Source organism: Opisthorchis viverrini, assembly GCF_000715545.1.
Source record: "Opisthorchis viverrini unplaced genomic scaffold opera_v5_389, whole genome shotgun sequence".
NCBI classification, from domain to species: Eukaryota; Metazoa; Platyhelminthes; class Trematoda; order Opisthorchiida; family Opisthorchiidae; genus Opisthorchis; species Opisthorchis viverrini.
The window spans coordinates 418,320-440,706 of NW_008752050.1; the positions used below are offsets into that span (position 1 = coordinate 418,320).

Genomic DNA, 22,387 nt, shown 5'->3' on the forward strand with positions numbered 1-22,387 from the left:
TCACATTTTGATGAACCCTATTGGGCCGTGTGTCATGACAAACATGGGGCACAGGGGAAGTCGGTGTTACACACTTCCACGAAACCGCGTACAAATCGTCCCCTTTGAGTTCGAGGCAATAAACTGGCTTCCTCCAAGAAATCGCGGGTTCTGAGGCTTTATAGTTGTTTCCATGTATGGGATTCACCCTTCGCATCGTGACAAACGTCTGAGGCATCAACTTAAGCTGTATCCATTTGAAAGCATAAACCATTCTAATATAACTCATTCTGAACTCGATACATGTCAGTGGTTAAGCTGCGGACCTATCAACCGGAAGGCCCGTGGTTCGAAACCAACCTCTGCATCTGGACTACTCTCGTCCAAGCTTCAGCGACCTGACCGTATATGACCATCGAGCTTCCTTGTCATTTATTAACTATCTTTCAACACCAGAGAACCAGATTGATGTGTCTGGAACTTCAGTGGCCTAGCATTATTGGTCCCAGAAAAAACCGAACACGATTATTGAGCGCTTTATAGGTACTTTTCTTTTGTCTACTCCATACTGATGGAAGTACTGTTGAGTAAGATGCCGTGAAAATAGATGAGTTCTAGTAATCCCGTCGACAAGTCGTTGGTTCTTCGGTACCCGTTTTCAGTCAACTTCTATTTGACTTATTGAGAGTCGAATTCGTTCAACCTTTAACTCCTCTCTGAAGTACTCGAATCAGGGAGTATCTGGAGGGTGAAATTGCCCAGGGATTAACGATATGCTATGCATGAGAACTGTCTCACCAGACTGTTTTTACAGGGCTCAGACCAACAGACTTACTTCACCGTAAACTACAGTGGATGGTTGAAGCGATTGTTCCAAAGCTAAAACCATTAACTAAAGAAGCCGGAAAGTGGGGAGATGATAGGCTACTTGGATTGTTCGCGACCGTTTCACTAGGTCATAGCAAGTTTAGGTACATTTCCGCGGACCAGCTATTTGAGTTAATTTTACCTTACATCTCTTCTCGAGCCGCAGCCTAAGGCTGCATGCAAGCATCTATGCTTCACATATGCTCGTCTGATTGCGGAAAAGCTGTACGGGTAAAATCGCCGTCCACATACTCCAGATGATGACAACGCACTGAAGGAGCTAGAAAAGAATACTTAAGCATGACATACGTACGTTTGCGGGCCTCGTAAAGACCAAAGCAGACGGATTTTGATGTGGTGTGCATGAAGACATTATTTTACCGGTCGCAAAAAAGCACATAGAGACAGAAATGTCACGAATTGTCAACCAAATGCGTTGAAGTGCATCCGATCTTCGACTTTTGGTCCACAAATCGACCAGCTCGAGAGAATTCGAGCGGAAGACCATGGGAAATCTAGTCGTGAGGGGATGAAGCGTAGCGTGGGCGAAATGGGTGGAGAATGTTGAATCGGGTGAAAACGAACTGAGCAAGTCTCAAAAAATAATTATATATGGCTAAAACTGGGGCATCTAAATTGAACGCGATGGTCGACGCTAGAGATAACTAACGAGCATAAGACATAAGCCTGGCGAATCACCCGCAGAGGCATACCTGGACACGAGTTTTGTCACCGGAAGAAAGTTGGATTTCCAGTTCGCGTAGACGTTGCGTTGCCTTTTCAAGCAGATCTTTTGACGAAACCAATTCTAAATCGGTTTGATGCTATAAGGATGGGAGATGAGGTGTAGGGGGAAACATGAGCATGGGGGATTCGTTCATGGGAGCCTAATAATGCGAATACAAGTGCATTCAAAGCAGTATGACATGTTGGTTTAACAGTGATGGTTGCATGATAGTTCGGTTGCGTTTAACCATTTCATTGTTATTATCTTGATCGAGAGCAACATAGCTATGCTGCCGTCTTACGAGCAAGCCATTTTACTACAAAATCATCAAATATGCATTGAAAAGAAGGCCATCACAAGCAGTCAACATATGGGACAATATGACACGTAATCAAATTGTTCAGTAGACAAGTATGGCAGTCAACAGTCGTACTGTTGCCATCGGAAAAAGATGACACCAAAAGGGCATTTCGTCCATAGACGACCATAGATCATGTGGACTGGCAACACACACAGGGAGATGAAACGAATAAGCTGGACTAGGAAAAAATGCCGGGTAAGACAGGGGAAATAGCGATGACTACAACGTCCTTTCGGTGCCTAGCTGCCACACTACCCGAGGGAAGTAAAAGGGATGAAATGCTGAAGGGTTGTCTAAGCCTAGACAGGAGCAGCCGAGAGACTGTGGTTGGGTTCGAACCACGAATCTTCGACCGCCTACCGAATTACATACGGTAAACTTGTTATTTTATCTTTTAAACTTTGAGTCATGCTGATTAAAAAATGTCCCATATTTCGTCAAGTCAAGTTATTCAACTTCAATTGTATACTGAAGGAAACATGATTTTGGTAACGCACTACTCATAAGGTTGCTGAAATTTCTTCGAGGGCCCACGACTGGTTTCGCCCTTGGTGAGGCTGAGGTAGGCGCAGCCCTCGAGTTCCCGACAACTTTATGTTCTACTTGAACCCAGATTGCACGAAATTAGTTACCTGGGTTCCGGATGAGTCTCTCGAAAAACCAAATTTGTTTGCAAGTGAGTATACTTCGCTAAGAACATGATTTCACTCGCCATCAGATAGATAAGATATATGAGGTCATGTATGGTCGTTGGACAGACGCTGGCGACAACCCTTTATTAAAATTGATAGCTAACCCGAGACTGTGTTCTTGGGCCATGTCACTGATTAGGAGTGCCGAAAAGTGTCGTAGTCAACAGTAAAAACTCGTGGCCCAAACCCTGTACGACCGATAATGCTAGGGTAGAACATTTTCTATAGAGGAAAATGTTGCTGGTCCAGGTAACGTAGATGGTCGTTGGTTGATTGGGCAACCAAATTTCCCAGCTCAGTGAAGAAACCAACGATAGTAGAACATCTTCGGAACAAACACGATCACAATAAACTTTCCCCGCTCTGCATAAAAAGACGTTAGGAGGTGCATCACAACTAATTCTAACTAACTCGAACTGCTTACGGATACCACTGGAAAAGCTGATACCGGCGGAGTGAGAAGCATTGAAAGTAATAGGCATAGAAAGGAGCAGGTAAGAAACCATGGATATGGGGTATTCTGTTGTTGCAGACGTAGAGGTAGGTTTTGAAGATGGTACTTTCACGTCCCAGATGAAGAGTTGGTGGACGAAGAGGTAGGGCTAATGCCTGGAAACGCACAATCCAACAGTTCAAAGAAAAATGAAATCGGATACTACCGTGACAGCGCCAACAATTCCAAACCGAGGTAAGAAACCATGGATATGGGGTATTCTGTTGTTGCAGACGTAGAGGTAGGTTTTGAAGATGGTACTTTCACGTCCCAGATGAAGAGTTGGTGGACGAAGAGGTAGGGCTAATGCCTGGAAACGCACAATCCAACAGTTCAAAGAAAAATGAAATCGGATACTACCGTGACAGCGCCAACAATTTCCAAACCGAGCTAATGTAAATGAGGCGTTCCATTGTGAACGTGTGGTCAGATCCTGCCAAGCTCAGCATCTTCTTCCTTATTGGGACGGGCGGGTGTAGAAGGGTCGGCAAGCGAGACTCCTTGCTTAGCAGTTCCAGACCGTTGCTTTAAGGACCAGTGTGCACAGCCAGTGAGATGGATTTTCGGTGTGATTCTTGGTCTAGCTGGTGGTAGTGTCACAAGTTTTTTTTTGATAGGATATGCATCGGGCCTAACGGAGGATGTGATAATTACTAAGTCACATTTGGAACTTCGCTAGGTATTTCAGGCCAAGCTGAAAAGCCGAACCACGTGGGCTTTGTGTGTACGGGCAAATAGTAAAGAAGCTGAATAAAATTGAATATTTTGCGATGAGTGGTAATATAGGAAGCACACCTTTCATCCCTGATATGTAAACAAGTTCTTCAACGTTGAACTGTGAGGTCTTGGTGATGAACTTTTTCACAAGCACGGACCAAACATTTGTTTCTTCAGATTGCGCTGATTAAGTCACGGTTACTTTTACCGCATTCTTGTTGCAAACATTTTTGGGATCGGAGGACATGCGACTGGTTACAATCAGAAAAACTACGTGAGTTTACGAACTTAAAAGGGACAACAGCAACCTCGCCTGAAGTGTTTGCCATAAAAGCTTCCACCGTATTGGGCGAAACCTGTGTAGAGTTCCACGGGGAAGGAATGAAAAAGATGCAATCCGACGATCATACTAACCTTTAATTCCGTCATTAAACTCTCCAAGTGTGTCTTTTCCGATTCCAGCAACCGAATTCGTTCACTGAACTCCTCCAGTGATGCAACTTTTACAGTAAGTTGGTCTTGAAGCAGACACTTCTCCCTTTCCAGATTACTCACGACTGAATGCTGTGTATCCCGAAAACGTTCATGTTGTTCGGCTTGTTCCTCCAATCGTTTCTGACACTCGGTCAGCTGTCTGTCCAGCGAAGAGACAGTGCCCTTTAGGCTTTCCACCGCGTTCTGCGACTCTGTCAGCTGATCGAGGGCCGCTTGTGTACACTGCTCCTGTAATCGCAATACATCCTCAAAACGGCAGACGAGCAAGCGACATAATTTATCCAGAGGTTCGGCAAGTCCAGTGCCAACAGTACGCAACTGATCTAGCCCTAGCGTCTGGATCCTCACAATCGATTGTGGAGACAACTGTTCGTTACTATTAGCCTTTTCATCAATGATACGGGACCACAGAATTCGCCCCTCAAGTGTTGCCACATCCGACTGAAAGTTGGCCAAAGTAGCCTGGACATCCTTCAGTGTCTCTTCAGATAATTCGCGCTGCATACTGAGTGTAGAGAGATCAACTGTGAGCTGGTTGACACGATCAGTTAGTTGCTCGACCTGCGCCTCACGGACGGACACTTGATCCAAGGCTTCAGAAAGTTCAGCCTGATGGAAAGGAAACATATTGGAATGAATCTTGATTGTTATACGATAGACTTAGGAACAAATCATCAGGATGATAAAATAAATATAGTACACCGAATGCTATTAGAAACATCCCATTTTTATTGAGTTTCTCGGGAAACCTTAAAACTTAGGAGATTGGATAGGGTGACAACTAACAACACTAGAAAGTGCACTTTGAAAGTGTATTAAACGAAATCAATATATGGCGACCGAGTACACCAGAGAAGCTGATAAAACTATTCAGGATGGATAATAAAATAAAGAAACCCAGCCATAAAATTGGATGTACGCTCGTGATGACAATTGGAGAACTATCTGGTATTGTTGAGTGTAGTCTGTGTACAAAGATTGCCTGATCTATGCATCACAAGCGAGAAAGCCGATCATGAAATTGGCAAAACCGAGGTTTGGCACGCGGATCGAATAACGACCTACAGGAGGCGAGCAAGCACAAGTACAATCAGTAGCATGTTTCATCACTCCAAGCGTTCAATAAATACAGAAATATCACACTACACCCTCCACTTGATAAGGGAACACCGTCCCAAATCGCGATTTCTGGAAGATTAGTGTTTTGAGAGGCGCAGGCTCTAAGTTGAATTATCGCAGCATTTTTCTCGTACAGCTCAGTGCGGCATTGCCTAGGAGCCATTCTACTAATTTACCGAAAACGAAACTAGACAGGATCACTGCATAGAACTAACAAGAAAGCGAATTCGGGCCTTTGTCATCAGTCCCACTGTTGAGTAAATCTGGCGATGTTTGCATTTGTTCCTTGTTCAAACATGACGAAAGTTGGAGGGAAAACAAGCAAAAAATACAGGACGTCATCAACGCATGTTTACGCTTGGTCAGATGTGCGACTTGTGCGGGAGGTTGCATTGGCGGCTGGACCAAGAAATGATTCAGTCCATCGTCTGTTGTTTGTATAACCTTACTGGTCGTTCGGCCGACGGTCGTAAAATAAGTCTTTGGGCACAGAGGCTCGTCAAAAGGCGTTCTGAAATATGCGAAAATTCGTCTAAAACTCACAGATAAGCTTTCCACCGATGTCTTCTTCCAACAGGACTGGAATTATTATGCGCCCTACGGTCGAACGACACCAATCACAATTTACATAACAACCTCATGTAATTCTGATTGGGGCGCTGTACGAAGGCCACATATGTTCAAAAGCACATCTCCGACCGAGAAACATGTACGCTTTCATCGAATGAAAAATAGTCTATCATACTGTGAGGCACCTCAGTGCATGGATGCGTCCTTAAACAATGCCAGTTCCATTGGATGGATGGTTCCCGTTGGCAATGGTTACACCATGGACGTTTTAGATCGAAGCATGCGGTTGAACTGAATCAGTGGCATTAGTGGCATTATTAGTGGTCAAATCAACGGTTTTATGGTGTGTACCAGTTAATGCCATCCCATTTGTGCAGTCAAAGACGTAGTTTTAGTATGGGTTTGCACGTACAATGAAGATACTTTTAACATGAGCGCACGGATCATGAATAATAATGAATGAACATTCAGCTGTGACAAGCTCTCGGTGTGTAACAGCCAAGCACCTGGGGGAAACATGGTGAGGCTAAGACCATACCGATCTGACCAGGCCTAAACAGGAGGAACTGAAAAAAAAATGAAATTTGGGATACGGACCACCTAGTCAGTAGCCTGGAGCCTTAACCACTGAGCTATTTCGAGTGCGAAGGTTATTCTAAGCTTGGAAGCCGCTCTTGTGGAGGGCGATACATCTGTCGAAGTGTAAGTGGATTTAGGATACACGCAACTTCGCCCTCGTAGGGGACAGCGTTCAGCTGTAGCACCCATTCGGTGCCTAGCTGCCATGCCACCCGAAGGAAGCACGAGGGCTGGGATACTACCAGGTTGCCCAAACCTAGACAGGGGAAGTCGAGATGCAGAGGTCGGGTTCGAACCACAGACCTTCCGGTCAGTAAATTCGCGCTCTAACCACTTGAACCATATCGCCCGTAGGGGACAGCGCTATTAGTCCAGCAACGTTTGTTGGATTTTACCCAACCCACGGATCAATAGATAGATATCAGTCAAAATGTAACAGCGCGATTGCTAGGGCTTCAGCGACTGACGAGAAATCTTGTTCGATCCTGTTATGTGAGTGGGGGACCACTCTGATTTCGCGCTTATTAGGAGACACTTCAAACACGCACAGCTTAACCTCAGTACGCGGCATCGTCACCTACCAGCACCCGCAGGATTCATCAAAACAGTTAGTGATGCAAACCCCGTTTTACTGGATCTATCCTTCGCTATTCGACTTTTAAACCACCTTCCCCAAGATCCACACACTTTATACGACTGTGATTTTCTGGACGGATAAGCTGTCGCAGCATATTCGCTGTTGAGAAGCTTTGCGGAACTGGCCCATACTTCACTCAACTGAGAAAATCTATGGATGTGCGCGGATGACTCAAAGGCGTACGTGCATGACTACAGCTAGTAGTCATAACAGTGAAAATGGGTGCGTGACATGACTGGAACGAACAGACAAGCCACAAGTTAGCACGTATGAGTATCGCCATCCAAAATGGTTTTAGGGCGCTTTTCACTGAATATGACCGTCTTACTACAACCAACTGAAGGCAGCATATGCAAGTCCTTCAAAGACTACCGAATCAGTAAAGTCACATTAGTTTATGGAAATAAAGCTCTGAGGGCTCAAACGGTTCCGTAGAATTGCTTGATGCCATTAAAACAACCCAAGAACTACCGTTGCTATGACCAGGAAATCGATCCAAGAGATAAACCTACTGGTCTGCATCATGGCCTGGTCACCATGATCAAAGGCGGTAGTTGCGGCCTAATGACGTACACGAAGTTCGTTATCGTCATGTCAGCTGAAGGGATTCCCATAAAGTGCAGAAATAACTGTTCAGCTGTGACACCCTTTCGGTGAATAGTTACCGTGCAAATCAAAGAAAGCACCAGAGCTGAGTTACCATCAACCTGACGGCGTAGAAACTGAAACTCTGGGGTTGAGTTCGAAAAACCAGTCTTCCGGTTGGTTGGCTTGCACTCTAACCAGCGAGCTGTATTGAGCCCGAAGAGACTCATCAAAAACAATTAATAATAATAACAACAGTAATAACAATAATGATAATCGTTCGGCTGTAACCCTGCTCGATTTCTAGCTGTCATGCCACTCAAGGGAAACACGAGGACTGGAATACTGCCAGGTTGCCCAAGCCTATACAGAGGTCGCAGTTCAGAGGTTGGGTTCGAACCACCGAACTTCCGGTCAGTAAATTCGCGCTGTAACCACTGAGGCATGTCGCCTTTCAGTGCCTAGTTGCCATGCCATTCGAAAGATATACAACAGCTTGGATACTGCCAGTTTTCCCGGGTCTAAGCAGTAGCAGTCGAGATGGCAGGGTTGGGACCGAACCATGAATGTCCCCGGTTGTAATCTCGCACCCTAAGCACTGAGCCGTCTTGAGCTCGCCACAATAGACAAGCAAGAGGCTAATCTAAACCCAAATTTCCGCGACTCAACCGAAAAAATGGAAAGCGAACGAATCCAGTGTAAACTGTTAGGATTGCTGAAAAACAGTAACAAGTCCCTGTCAGCGTTCTTTTTGGAGGCGTCATTTACCATTAACCAAGCATGATTCACAAGACTAGATGAATCACTTCCACTTAACAGGTTTGATGTTTAGTTCAAACGGATGAAGGTTGCGTTAAACACACAGCAACAGTTTTTTGCAAATTTCCAGACTCTTAAAAAGCACCCGTCCTAATTAAATTCACTCGATTTTTAGGCGCCATGACTCGGATTAAGCTGATAAGCCACTTAAATGCAAAATCGTCATCACGACCAACCTGTATGTACTGCAGAGATAGCGCGGTGTTGCTACCAACTTAATTTTTCAGGAAAATGAACCATGAAAGGTTTCCAGCTTAACCGATGAGAAGCACACCCATGGCTCTTACTAGCGAACGTGAAGATGAAAATTTGAGGTGATCTACTTGTTCATCCATGATATCGAAAGCTAGTGATTCAAATTTCTAGTGCACGATTGTGCAACCTGAATTTCAGTTTGTGTCTCTGTGAGACGAGCCATCTGAGGGTGATGTTAACATATCACTGGCAGAATGATCACATGATACTCATACGTGGGCGTCGATCAGGATGTGCATCACACAAACAACTAGTTTGTGTCACGGTACACTCAAAAGTACGAGTGGGTCGGCACTTAATTGACAGTAAATGCTGAGCACACGGCAGTTGAAGTGACGGCCATTTGGCACAAACAAATGGGATGCGGCTGGCCGTGGGCGCAACGACTGAGACTTTGGGAAGAACGCATCTGAAGGATGTGGAAATTTCGTGAGCGGCAGTGTGCGGGAGAAACTGACCGATGACAGCAGACCCTAACCGGAAAAGATGGGATATCGTTCGTCTGGGAAAAACGCGCTTGAACTATTCGGCCGCGTGATAAATGGTTTAGTATTTAAGCCAACAGACTTACAACACGGACCACTCCTCCATTAACACTCATCAGAGGGACTTAGCCATCAGTTAGATACATGGAAATATGAAATATGGAAGTGGGAAAGGAAATCCATGTATCGTTCAAGCATACAGGCCGTCAAGATATTGTTCTAATGCCTACCGAGTATAATGAATTCAATATGGTTCGGTGATTAAGATGCGGAATTACTGGTCAAAAGGTCCATTGGTTCGAACCGAACCTTTGCAGGTCAACTGCTCCTGTCAAGGCTTGGGAAACCTGGTAGAATTTCAGCCCTCGTGCTTCCTTCGGGGGTACGCCATCTAGGCGCCGAAAGGGTTAAACAATTTTACTTTAAGGAGCATCTGCATTTCCAACCAAGTCCAAACGTTTGTTAATTGGTAAAAGCAGTGACGGGCAGAAACACTTTGGATACAAGTGAAAGGAATCACCAACTATGTCTAGAAAAGTTCGGGAACCAATGACTTTGCTCGTTCTGCTGGGGTGATAATTCGATCCCCGAAAGTCACCCTTCGTATAGCCATTATCTGTAAATTGTATTCCATTGAACCGTATACACACTTAGAGAAAAAATCTATTCAATCACACGAATTTTACGGGCTTTTGATTAAAATTTTACACACACCAATCTTCCTGGTTTAAAAGTTGAGGGCTGCAGTACTGAGGTGAGATGAACTGAAATATCGTAAGACACTCAATTCAAAAGAAAAAGGCTATTTTAGTCCATGATACCCAAGTACGAGTCCCGTTTCTTCCATTCGTTCGTGACTCATCTGATGGGCATTTTATGCTATTTAGTACGCAGCTGACTTCATTTCGACATCACGTACACGCTTACAAGCGAAACGGTAATTCATATTGTTCATTTTAGCTTATACACATTGGCTGATTTGTCTGTTCAGCCAGCTATGCACTGTCGAACATCTGGTTCACGGTCCCCCTTTAACATCCTTTCGGTGCCCATGCCATCCGAAGGAAGTACAGGGACTGAGATAGTTCTAGGCTGCTTGAGACTAGACAAGAGCAGTCGAGATGGCCGGAATGAGTTCGAACCACGGACTCTGGAATCAGTAAGTTCGCGCCCTAACTACTGAGCTGTCTCGAACTCACTTTGTTCAGCACGCATTCAGTGTTCACGAAGCTATTCTCCGCCTTCTTTCTGAACTAGCGGGCTGATCAGATGCCTAACCAAGAATTACAATTAGGAGAGTATGCAACAGGACCGATCACATACACACAGGCTTACCTGTAAACGGCTGATATGAGAATGAGCAGACCGGAGATCCGTTTCCAGCACAGAGCCTAGGTTCTCGCCACTCCGAAGTTGGCCCAACAGCTTCGTGTCATGGCCTACGGGATGGATGAATGGCAAATATGGCAGGAGTTTGATTTTTTAGCAGACGAACGTGAAATTACATAGGACGTGAGGAACTCCGTTGAGATAGCAAGCACAACTCCAAAAATCCGGCATGCAATTTGCTCTTGAATTAAGATATTCTGCTAGCTAATCAAAGACTAGCAGCTGACAAAACACCATGTTTCCTACGATACACACTAGGACGACCCCGTAACCTGTCTATCAAGTGAGGTTCGTCACGAAACTGAGATTGTTTCGATCGAGTCAAGATGAAATGCCTGTTTGTAAGGGTCAAACGTGGGGGCTAAGGGTCAGAACGGCTCCATGCTGATGTCTTCATCTCCTCAGCAAAGCATGAAGCCAGTCCAAAAGCTTAGGGATCCCCTGTTACGTGTACCGCAGTGAAGCACCAGTATCCTTCTCTGAGGTTGCTATCAGTGATGGTGGTGGCATACGGTTTCAGTTCACTCCGTCATCGCCGACACTGACTATAATAACATCGAGAGGGGCATGCCAAAATTACGGAAATACCCGCTCCAATCATTGCAGTTAGTAAGTAAGTGCTTGGATAGTGGGTTCATCAAAAATGAAAGGTGAGAGAAGCGGCCCCGTCATAGTCTGATGGTGTTTAGATTGGCCCATCGATCACGATGTTATGGAATATCCAACAGTTACGGTGAGTTTGTACTAGATCCGAGCAACTTTTAGATAAGACCACTCTGCGGATTTCCATGGAGTAATGGATGTCGCGTAGGATGTTTGTAGGCTGAAGAGATAAACCTGCTGCGGCCTTCTGCTCAAAAGATGGGGGTCGATTCCCTTATCTTACAGACGCCAAAGTAAACGGTGGAACTGCCCATCAACTTGCCCTAAAAGTTGATGCTTTGCTTATGCTGCTGGGAAAATAGTGTCACCGTTTTGAGCAAACGAATGGAGAGTTGGGTCCCAGAAATTGTTTACGATAAAAATAAGGTTTATCATACAGTGGACAGTAGATCTGTGAGATTTGAGCTCGAACAGGGTTCTCCCGAATTACATGACTTTTGATGCGAATAGGAACTTTCACATGGTTGTGCTTCCTTTGTATATATCCACTGTTACATTGAAAGCATGACCGACATTAAGCAGATAAACAAGTGCTTCCTTTGGGTGGCATGGCAGCTAGGCACCGGAAGGGTGCTACAGCTGAACGATTTTTAGATAAACAAGTTACCCGGTTCCAATTAGGTGAAGTAGTCAAGATTTTCACCAACTTCCGTCAATTTTTAAAATCTCCGCAAATAACCTTATGTGAATTCATAAAAACGCTCAGGAATACATTGGAAAAATTGGCTTTCCAAAGGCCGTGCCAGTTGTTGCGGAAGTCAAGCGACATTTGATGCGACCCGGCAAATTAAAGACTATATTCCTTCAAATGTAATAAGCGTCATTATCTTACCCTTTTTGCTTGCAATAAACATCGGCAAACTTTCCAGTACATCTGGTGGTAACGGAACACACTCAGTTCCTGTGGGGTGTAGTTGCGAACATGTCGGACCCCATTATCTAGTATACGTTGAATCCGGCAAAGCTGCTGAGTCGTTCGTTCGAGCTGTTTTGAAGCCCAAAAGCAAACAGTGAGTAACCTTCATCCCGCAATATCTTTCATCTTGCCGAAGCCAGGAGCGTCTGTCTGGCTGTTGCTTGTTTACCAGGATTATCTGCCGCAGAATGATGGATCCGAGCAGGGCCCGGAACAAAGTTCCTCGTAAATTGGCTCTGTGAATCACATCAAGTCACATTTATTTACCGGCACACGTATGCCTCAAAAGAAGCCGATACAACTTGCAAGCCAACAGAGAAATGATAGGCTGTTGAGAATAACGATCATACCTCCTTTAATTTTGAATGATTAGCTCCGGGGTGACATGAATTACCTCGGATAGACCATTTCCAGAAACGCCGAGCGACTGCCAAGTCGACACAAAGTGCACCTCTGTATTCGCTCCAACGTCCAACTCCGTTGGTCGTATGCAGACCAGGTTGTTCTGTAGCATCTTTCGCAACATTGTGAGACCACGATGAACGTTCACTCAGACCAATAAACATCCTTTTCACGTTACGGTGGCGTCAATTTTAAAAGACAGAACGCTAACAGCTCCATACCAACCAAATTTCTCATGTGGTATGCAACGCCTCGGGATTCATACCACAGTTTGAACATGAAGTCATCCTTGCACTCCTTTTGAAGGAGACTGAAATGCTTGCTATTATTATCGTATAAAAATGTCGGGACCTTTTTCTACGGAAACGGTATGGTTAGCTGCGAGTTTGGCTTGCATGAGCCTCGTCTGGTTTGTTTTTCGAAGTGGTGGACCGACAGTGTGTTGTTTTCAATCAAACGTTCGACCTACACATCAAGCAGTCTTGTTCATTCGGGACCAAATGAGCACACTTATGAAATGAAAACCATTTATTCGGTATCGGATGCTTGAGGTATGAACCGAACATACGGTGTCAGGTACGAGAAAGGATGACCAGACGTAGCAGAAGCCAAGACGAAGCAGTCAGCAGCCAGATTTCCCCGGTAAGAACGGGATGACTAGCTGAACAACTTATGAAGGGGTACACGCTATTTACGATAAATAACAGCAGTTTTAAGTTGGAACAAACAAGGATCCCTCTTTAGGGCATATATGAACGTCAACGATCGAGTAAACTGGATGATTCAGTTGCTGGCATTGTTGACAGATAGCGTGACACGGGCGAGTTACGCGAGAAAAACAACTAGCGTGTTTTCAGTCGAATTTTCCAATAACGGACAAGGATGACAAGCAACTTACCACTGCCAGCGATCTTGGCCAACCCGTTTTCGGCACTTTGGGAACTATTCAACACTGACGTCTCGAACTCTATGTCATTCACACTACCAATGGTGGAATGAACGGAGTTTGGTTGGCCAGGCAAGCTGAGTGTGCTAGGGGAGCATGTGGCTACAGTTGTTCGACGAAGGTTCAAAGCACGACGTTTCTCGGCCAGAGATTGTTGCAACTTTAGTTGACTGTACAACTCTTGTTGACGGCGAGCATCTTTCTCGACACTCTCCCGTTCCAGTATCTGTTGGGCCAGCTGATCGAGAAAGATAAGAGTAAAAGTACAGTGAATAACTTGTACAACTAGAAGCTGGAGGAGACGGTAGAATCGGAAGAAGAAAATAGGATAACAGCGTTATTCATGCTCGCTCCACAAAGACGACGTTCGTTCGGTCTTACACCATCGCTAAACAATCACAAAAGCGAGAGTGTGACGGACCCAATCCACACAATCCAAACCAGGTAATTACAAGTCCGATTGCATGGAAATCATAGGGAAAAAGTTGCACAGTTGTTTGAGTTGGGTTTCCGATTAGGGGGAAATTACTACGCCCAGTTGCCGTGGTCTGGAGAAACCATGGTGCCTAAATTCCTTTGGCGGAATCAATGGGGGAATAACGCCACCTGAAGTGTGGCCCGCATATAAGTCGGGGCGAGGTCACTCAGGGGAACGTGGGACTCAAAATTCTTATGCGCAACACCCCTCCATGGTACTGCCAATGGGCAGCTGAAATTCGACTTACTTATGAGTAGTACGCCTGAGCGAAATGGATGTTTGTCCTAATTGGATAACTGGCGGAGCACGGTTGGCCGAAACATTCAAAATATGAAAGTACTTTTGTCTCACACGCAACACTACCGAGTGGCTATGTATAAAACCTTCACGAAAGTGACTGACTTGACAAAAGATGTGGATAACAAGAGGCACTCCTTTTTCGTGTGACGTTTTGGTCTGCATTCATCCTGAGGGCAGACGACTATACGCATAATCTCTTGAGGTGAGTGTGCCACCCGAACACTGAGTTGAGTGCTAGCGGGCGTATTGCTTTCCAGTGTCATACTAGATACAAGATATCGTTTGTGGACTGCCCCAGGAATATTCCATTCCTTAAAGAGTACGACGAGCCAGAGGTTCGGCCAGTTCCCACTCAAGTCTCCCGTCAAGATCAACTCAATCTTCAAATGAACGTAGTTCGCCACTGGCGTGTATTCACCTAGTTAATGGAAATTCTGGGTTAACATCCATCTGATGGGTCCCAAGAATGACAGTGGGTTGGCAAAGAGTTTTCAGTAACTGTATACGTAAAGTATTATTATGTTAGGAGAATACTAAAAACAACCTGTCCTTTCAAAAACCTAGCTAGAACGGTTTCACCCAAGGACGAGGCAGAATAGAATACCACTGGGTGCAAGATGAATCAATGCAATGACATTGTACCATTGTACTAGTCAGCTGACTAAATCAGCTACCTTAGTGGGATACGCGCGGCATGTCATTCCGTTCAGTTTCTTAGAACGATTTCTAGTCAGAGAGAAAACAACTGGTTTTTAACAAACGACGAAAGATACCACGAAAGTCACAACAGCAGAGAAGACAGAGAATAAAACTTGGTGCAACGGTTCGGTGGAACTCAGGAGAATTTGGATAAAAACGGAGTAGAGGTACAGGGAGTCTGTGAGTTATGGGGTTGACGCCGCATCCATACTTCGAGGACACTGTCACTAGGTCCCGAATCTTGCCATCCTGTCAAGAGTAGTCACCTGGAGAGCGTGAACGTTTTGAGAGTTCGATCGGTTAGGCGAACCAGTAGCATCATATGCGGAACATATGAATTCGGCTTTTAGTCAATTCGGGTTACCCCCATACCGTTCATAAGCCGATTTTGAGCAGTCAATAGGGCCGATGTGTTAAACAGATTTCCCTCAGTTCGCAGTATTGCCGGGTTGAATTCTGGACCAGATCAAAACGGTATGACCACACAGGGCAGAATCCACAGGAAGCAAACTTTGACGGTGCAATATGGCATTTCGCTTGCACTATTCCCTTGCAAAAAAGGAAAGAATGACCTAGATATTTGACCGAAATTGTGAGAACCTATGTTTTCGCACAGTAGACGATTCGGATCAAAAATTATGCTGCCTGAGGAATTCGGAAGAGAACAACGCCACGATTCCATTCAAAGGAAACTCAGTTGCTGGAGTGGATGCGGGAAGACACAGAAATTGATGGGGGGGGGGGGGGACGAGAACTTGCAAAGTTTTCATCATTCATCGCAAGTTCAGATGAGAAGTACAGACAATCGAACGGTACTTGCTAGCACTTTTTCTTTGCGAATGATTTGTGAGGACGAATCCCGGACGACCGGGTACCCTGAACACATGCATAAATTAAAGAGGTCAATTAGGAGAAAAGCGATACGTTCTTCCATGCAAGCCGTGCTAGGCGGGTGACAAATAAGCTGTCTGTGACTGGGTAGGCATTGACATGGAAAAGAGAAGAGCCCCTTTTAGTCCCTCAACACCAAGGTGTAACCAGCACACAGGAAAACTCACATGTGAAGGTAGGAACGAAAGAGGCTTAGTGCTGGCCTAGAACAAACATACGAGGTGACTACATCTCGAAGAGTGAGCCAGACAATTTGAGAAGCAACTGGCAATACGAGCACCATTGACTTCAGATCACTGCGATATCTCGTAGTGTCTCTAGCCGAAAATGGAGGTGCTCATGCGGATCTCGTCCGTGAAGGCGGGTGGTACCGGAAACACCGGGTTTCATAACCGTTTTCAAGCCAGACGCTGCTTGCCTTTCGGTATATACCACTCCGGGTTCAGCGTAGCAAAAAGGTCTCCTGGTTGGTGGTGGGAGATCGCCAAATTTTGAGTGGCAGCTGAGCAGGTGGCCGTTGATCTGTTCGCTGAGCTTGGCAACTAGTTTGCAAACATCTCGCCACCAACCGGGGTGGCGAGCACCGGGTGGTGCACCCAGCCGGGTGCACTGCTGGGTAGTTAAGTCCTCCCTATTTGCTTGAATTAATGTTGTTTCCAGAGACTTGGTGATGATGTCTCGCCACCTAAGAGAATGAAGGCTCCATAAAACAGTAAAGACCAAGCTCAGAGGTTCTCTGGATTGGGATGCTTGGAATGAGATCGTCCGCAGATGATTCTCGCTGCAAATATCAACAAGTTTCATGAGACCGGGTAAACTAGCCATACACATAAGCACCAGCAACAACGGCAGTATTGCTCTAACCTGGAAATGGACGCGGAGATAAGAAGTGAATTTACTGCCAGGTTAATTCACCTGGAAGTGCACATTTCTCGGAAGAACAGAACCATAGTACGACAAGTCACGCGAAATCCGATGGATGATAGAAATACTCCAATGCTACGCCAAAAAAGAAGGTAGAGTTGCCATGGTGACCAGACCCACGATTTGCCAGATAGGATGGGGAATAGAATGGCCATGGCTCTAAATAGAAACCTACTTAACAAAAAACCCACCCTAATTTTCTGATAATTTTGTTTCAACCTGTCTACACCCTTGGGGTTCCAGAGTTTTGAAATTTAACCGGCAACGATGAGCACGAGCCCTGTTGCTCTGTTCTCCTTTTGTAAAAAAAAACTAGTAAGTCAGAGTTTAAAATCAATAAGCTGGTGAGACCAAAATCCTAAGGTCGATAAATCGGCTTCTAGAAAATGGCGTGTGAGACCTGACAACTGAACTATTTTACCCAATAACTGTTCAACTTTTGGGCGAGCACTCCGCCTCCCAGTGGAGCGGCTGGCCATATCGTTGTGAGGAAAAAAGATAACAGCATCCTGCAACAGAACTTTTCGAACCGACATGCGCGACTCGGCTTCCGACGGTACAATCACACGGGTGGCCCGTGACCTCGTCCCACGAGACATTGATGAGTAATCTGCCAGTCAACGAACGGAACACAAATGGGTAGCTTGACGTCCACGTAAACCTACCCAGTTGACAGAAAAAGCAGTCTGGTCGAAATTCAGTCACAACTCGTTCACTGTTTTTCAACCGTTGCCACCTGTTGTCCGTTATCAGAATTAATGTACACACAGCTGACGGATCTGAGAATTTCGGGTTAGGTACAGTTAACTCCTAAACCGAAAGGTTCACAACAGCACAACATAAAGCAGAGATTCCATTCAAAAGCAAGCATCATCTAACGTAGGTGACTTATTGAAAGTACCAAAGTTATCAAAACAGGGCTTCCTGGTAAGGGACACCGAAAAAAAGGTATTTCCTGCTGTCCGCAAACTGCTGTGCAACCCAATTAGGACGGTGTATATCATGAAGTCAAGTACACTCTCGCGAAATATACTCATCTGTCATGAAATTATTCAATATAGTCTCAGCTAAAACATGGGACAGCCTTTGTACGACACATTCGGGTTCAGCTGGGATTCAGTTTCCCCCAGGCAAAACCAAATTATTGTAGTTTGCAAATCGTGTATGATTTGGGTTCAAGTGGGATATGAGCTTCACGGAACTTGGTAAGTATGCCCATCTAATGAACCCTAGGAAGGTCAAAACCGGTCATGGTTTGTCAAACGATTTTCAGCAACCCAAAGAGTATTATATCCCGTCTAAGTATATTTCCCTCTCGAGGAAAAAAATCGGTTTTACGCAATAAAAATAACATTGGAGCATCCCATTTGCATTTCGGGGGGATTCTTCTTCAGAGGGTCTACTGAGTAAGATTTCTCATCCCTCTTTTAACTACTTCTACCTTCCCGGCTATGAATCATGTATCAAAGAAATTGTCTTGGCCATCGGTGTGACAAGAGAACGTCCAGAGTGTAAAACGATGTAAGCGACAACCCAAAGAGAAAGAGAGCACATATTCACACGTTCCTATGGTAACGAAACCCTTAAAACCTAGACCTATAGTATACAATAACCTGTGTGATGAGTTAAGGCAAAAAAAGAATTATGTTAATCATCACCCACAAAATCCAAGGTCAACTTCGGTATAGCTTTGCGCATAAGCAACGTGTGGAGAAAGAGAAGTACTTGGGAAGCGAACGAATTTACCAGAGAAAAAGGTGAGCAAGTATCAGAAGAATCGCAATAAAACTCTTACCTGTGCTTCCACATCATTCAATTTCGATCGAAGCGTCTCCATTTCCGTGCACATCATACGGCGGTCCTTGATCTCGCTTAATTTGGCAGATAACTGTTCAACCTAGAAGAGAGGAAAAAGCACGTTGCGGAGATAACAAGATCGGATCAATCCAGAGGGACATGCCAATGGCGAGCGAAAATGGTGTCCACACACAACAAGTAGGCCGGACAGGAGACCGGGTTAAGGTAGACGAGATGTACGACAGCAATTATCCTGGCGATCAAACTGCCAAAATTCCGCTCCACATAGATAACTAGATCAGTGTCGGCGGAAATAGCACAGCTGGTGTGTTTATGTCTAAGCGACATAAAAAAGTGGATTTGATCAAGGGAACGTTCAGATATAGTATCAACCAATGGATATATCAATCAACAAAAACTGGTACAGCGAAAGGTATAGAAAAAGAACACCAATCCGACTAACCCAAATCAGTACCTAGAGGAGAATGAGATTGAAGGGCTCGATAAATACTATTAATTGCATACAAACTTGGTTTTGACAGGAGACTCGACTGAGTTCAGCTGAATTCCTAGTTTATGGTGGTCCGTTCCAACCGAATGTACTACACCAGGCCGCCTTATGTTGTTGAGCAAATCGAGGTATTGCGTCACACACACGTAACAAGGTACTTATAAAGTTGCTGAAGACTTGTCAAACTTTGCGTTACAAAAAGGCGAAAGAGCGTTTTGCCACCATTGTACCCACAGCTGTTTGCCTTACTACTATATCACTTCTGACCCATACCTCGTCTGTTTGATTTGTCAAACTCATGACCTGATTTATCCAGATGAAGCGACTGCGAAAATCCAGCGCATTGATTTCACTCGAACTGTAATCAGACAAAGCTGTGCACTCCAAGACACCTAATCCTGATGAAGGCATATATCGTCACCCGGCAGAGAGCATCTGCGGTTTTTACTACTCCGACATCATGCGTAGTCAGTCACAGACAAAGCTCGACTGGGTAGTCTTGGTAGGTATTCAAGGTCAGATGCTGTGGTTTATCTAGTCACATTAAAATGGACTTTGATCAGAAGGATGAGATGATTACAAGGCAATCGATTTTATAACTGACAGTACACCATGTTGCGCGCTGATAGGCACTAGGTCTCTCACCACAAACCGTTCGCTTGATAGGGTTTTGGTGGACGATGGGGCATAACTATTTATTGTGGAAACCAAATAAAAACCAGTAAAAATTTTGATTGCTTGCCGAAAATATTATCCACCTTTGTCACTGTCGTTTCAAATAGAAAGTTCAGGGTTGCACATCAGCGATTACGAACGATTGCATGCGAGGATAGTTCACAGAGATTTATTGGAGAACTACTCAAGGAAAGTAGAGCCTCTTAAGGATTAATTCCCGAAACACAGTATGAAAGCAGAAGAAAGTTTGCATTTGATCAGGATGCTTTGTCATCGAGTTAAAACTAGTACCATCCTGAAAGGGTGGTGAGCACACACGCACATGAGGACATTAGCACGGACAAGAACTTCACCTATTTTAAATAGTTACGAAGAGGTAAGATAAAGGAACTGTTGTTGAAAACACATCGGCTAAAGCCCGGAGTGCACAGTATCAGACGATGGGGTAGAGATAGTCGTATTAATACAAGTGAAAAAGATACTTTGGTATACAGAGAGAATTTCGGTATTTAGGGATTATTCGTGGCTTATCGCCGTTTGTGATCGGCTGGAGATAGCTCAGCGTCCTCGACCAGAAGACCTGGAGTTCGAATCCAGCATTGGCTATTCGATTACTCTTGTCTAGGGTTGAGGAATCCGGCACTAACACATGCTCCGTGCTTCCTTCGAGTTACACGGCAGCTACAAACCGAGTGTTACAGCTGGACGATTATTATTATTATTACTGCTCAATCCTGAACGGGAGCAGCAGTGATGCCCAGGATGAGTTCGAACCACGGACTAAGCTTTGACCGTGGAGCTATAGCGGGCTATTTATTGCTGTTATTATTACTAACATAAGTGGTAGTAGTGAAAGGAAGAAGGCCTTCGCTGCGGAGTTATTTATTCGGAAATGCCAACTGACCTGTTACAGACCATTGAACAGGGAAGCAAAACTCTAATCTGCATCTTAGTTACAAAGACTAGACACAGATCTTCTCCCGAACGAGTCTTCCTAGAGATTTATTGCCTCCACTCATTCGTCGATCGAATCCAAGCAAATGTTACAAAGTGGCCCCACAAATTCCGCAACAGAATTCACTTTTTCAATCGACGCAAAGCGAAATTCTACGAACGACGAATACTACTCGCGTGCCTCCCGATCAGTAGCATCACCGTTACAGTAGTAGTATCTCTCTTGCATAGTTTTTTCGCGATTTCACTGCATTTTAGCATAGCTGTGAGTGGCCACGACGGCAGTTTTCAGACCGTTGATAAAACATTGGCATCAATGGATACATGTAAACGGTGTGGATACAACTGACCGAACATCGCTGAAACACTACGATCATTGGAGTATGAAACCCAATGAGTTTGGCGCAACCTAAGAGCTAATTATGATCATTATTCGATCCAGTCTAAAATTGTCGGTGGACCAGTATCGATTCTATCAATTCGGACTAGGTTCAGGGCTGCCAGATGTCCATTGCGAATCAGGGACGAAAGAGAGACGATTCGAACTTTTTTTAATTTCCCGAGATGCATGGGACGAGCTCGCACAGGAGCAGAAGCAGCGACAACCAACTGCCACCCACCTTTTGTTTTTGATCTGCACATTCCTGTTGCAAATTGGAATTTTCTAGCTCCAACTTGCGCGAATGCGACATGAGGTCTTGGAACGAGTTCAAACGCTGTTTCAGACTGGTGGGGGAAAAGAACAAAACCAAGAATCAGGACACTATTACAAACAGATGCACATGCGCAGAGAAGTTGGCTAATCATCAGTAGGTAGAAACATATTCCAAGTAGGGAAAATGAAAACAACAGTTGAACGGCGATTGTCCAACAATGTCGCCAAAAGAGTGATTAGGCGACAAGATTGTGTCACAAGTGGCGACCGATTGATAGGATAGCTTTCTTATTATGTACGAGATATAACTGAAAGCCCAAAGAAGGGCGAAGCCGATCGTAAGCTAAGAGATTTCAGCAGCCTTGTGAGTAGTGTGGCATGTCTGTGAAACGTCTTTGAAAGTCACCTATACGCTTTGGCAGCACACAAAGACTGTCTTGTGAGGTGTAAAACACATCTTGGCTAACCCTGGCTAGTTTGCCCATTTTCGGAGTGCTAGTTAAAAAGTGCTGCATTGTTGTCATTAATAAGGCGATTTATGTGATCAAGGGGATGTAATATTAGGAACAGATGGCGATTGCACTGTCGGTCTGATTCCGATTAACTTTGCCCTTCTTCCCCGAGTTACAAAAGGCAAGTGAATGTGGTTTCAGTCACCAACTGATTGACGGGGCTTCGCTTTCCATGGACTGATTGACATGAACTGCGAGTAAACAAACAACAGGCAATGTCCGTTCGGAAATGGACAACACTATCGTGCGGAAAGTCTTATTCCCACCGAATATCAAAAGCACACAGCTGGGAAGC

The 22,387-nt window shown here is 44.8% G+C and overlaps 1 protein-coding gene across 1 annotated transcript in view; it reads right to left on the reverse strand.

Annotated features, from left to right (window-relative positions):
* Nucleotides 1-22,387, reverse strand: part of T265_15228 (hypothetical protein) — a gene marked incomplete at both ends in the record, with an annotated part of 56,617 nt that overhangs the window by 29,077 nt on the left and 5,153 nt on the right. The window contains 6 exons of the mRNA XM_009177108.1: nt 1,560-1,670; nt 4,251-4,940; nt 10,716-10,819; nt 13,649-13,934; nt 18,784-18,885; nt 21,546-21,651. Coding sequence (XP_009175372.1) covers nt 1,560-1,670; nt 4,251-4,940; nt 10,716-10,819; nt 13,649-13,934; nt 18,784-18,885; nt 21,546-21,651 — 1,399 coding nt within the window. The remainder of the gene's footprint in view (nt 1-1,559; nt 1,671-4,250; nt 4,941-10,715; nt 10,820-13,648; nt 13,935-18,783; nt 18,886-21,545; nt 21,652-22,387) is intronic.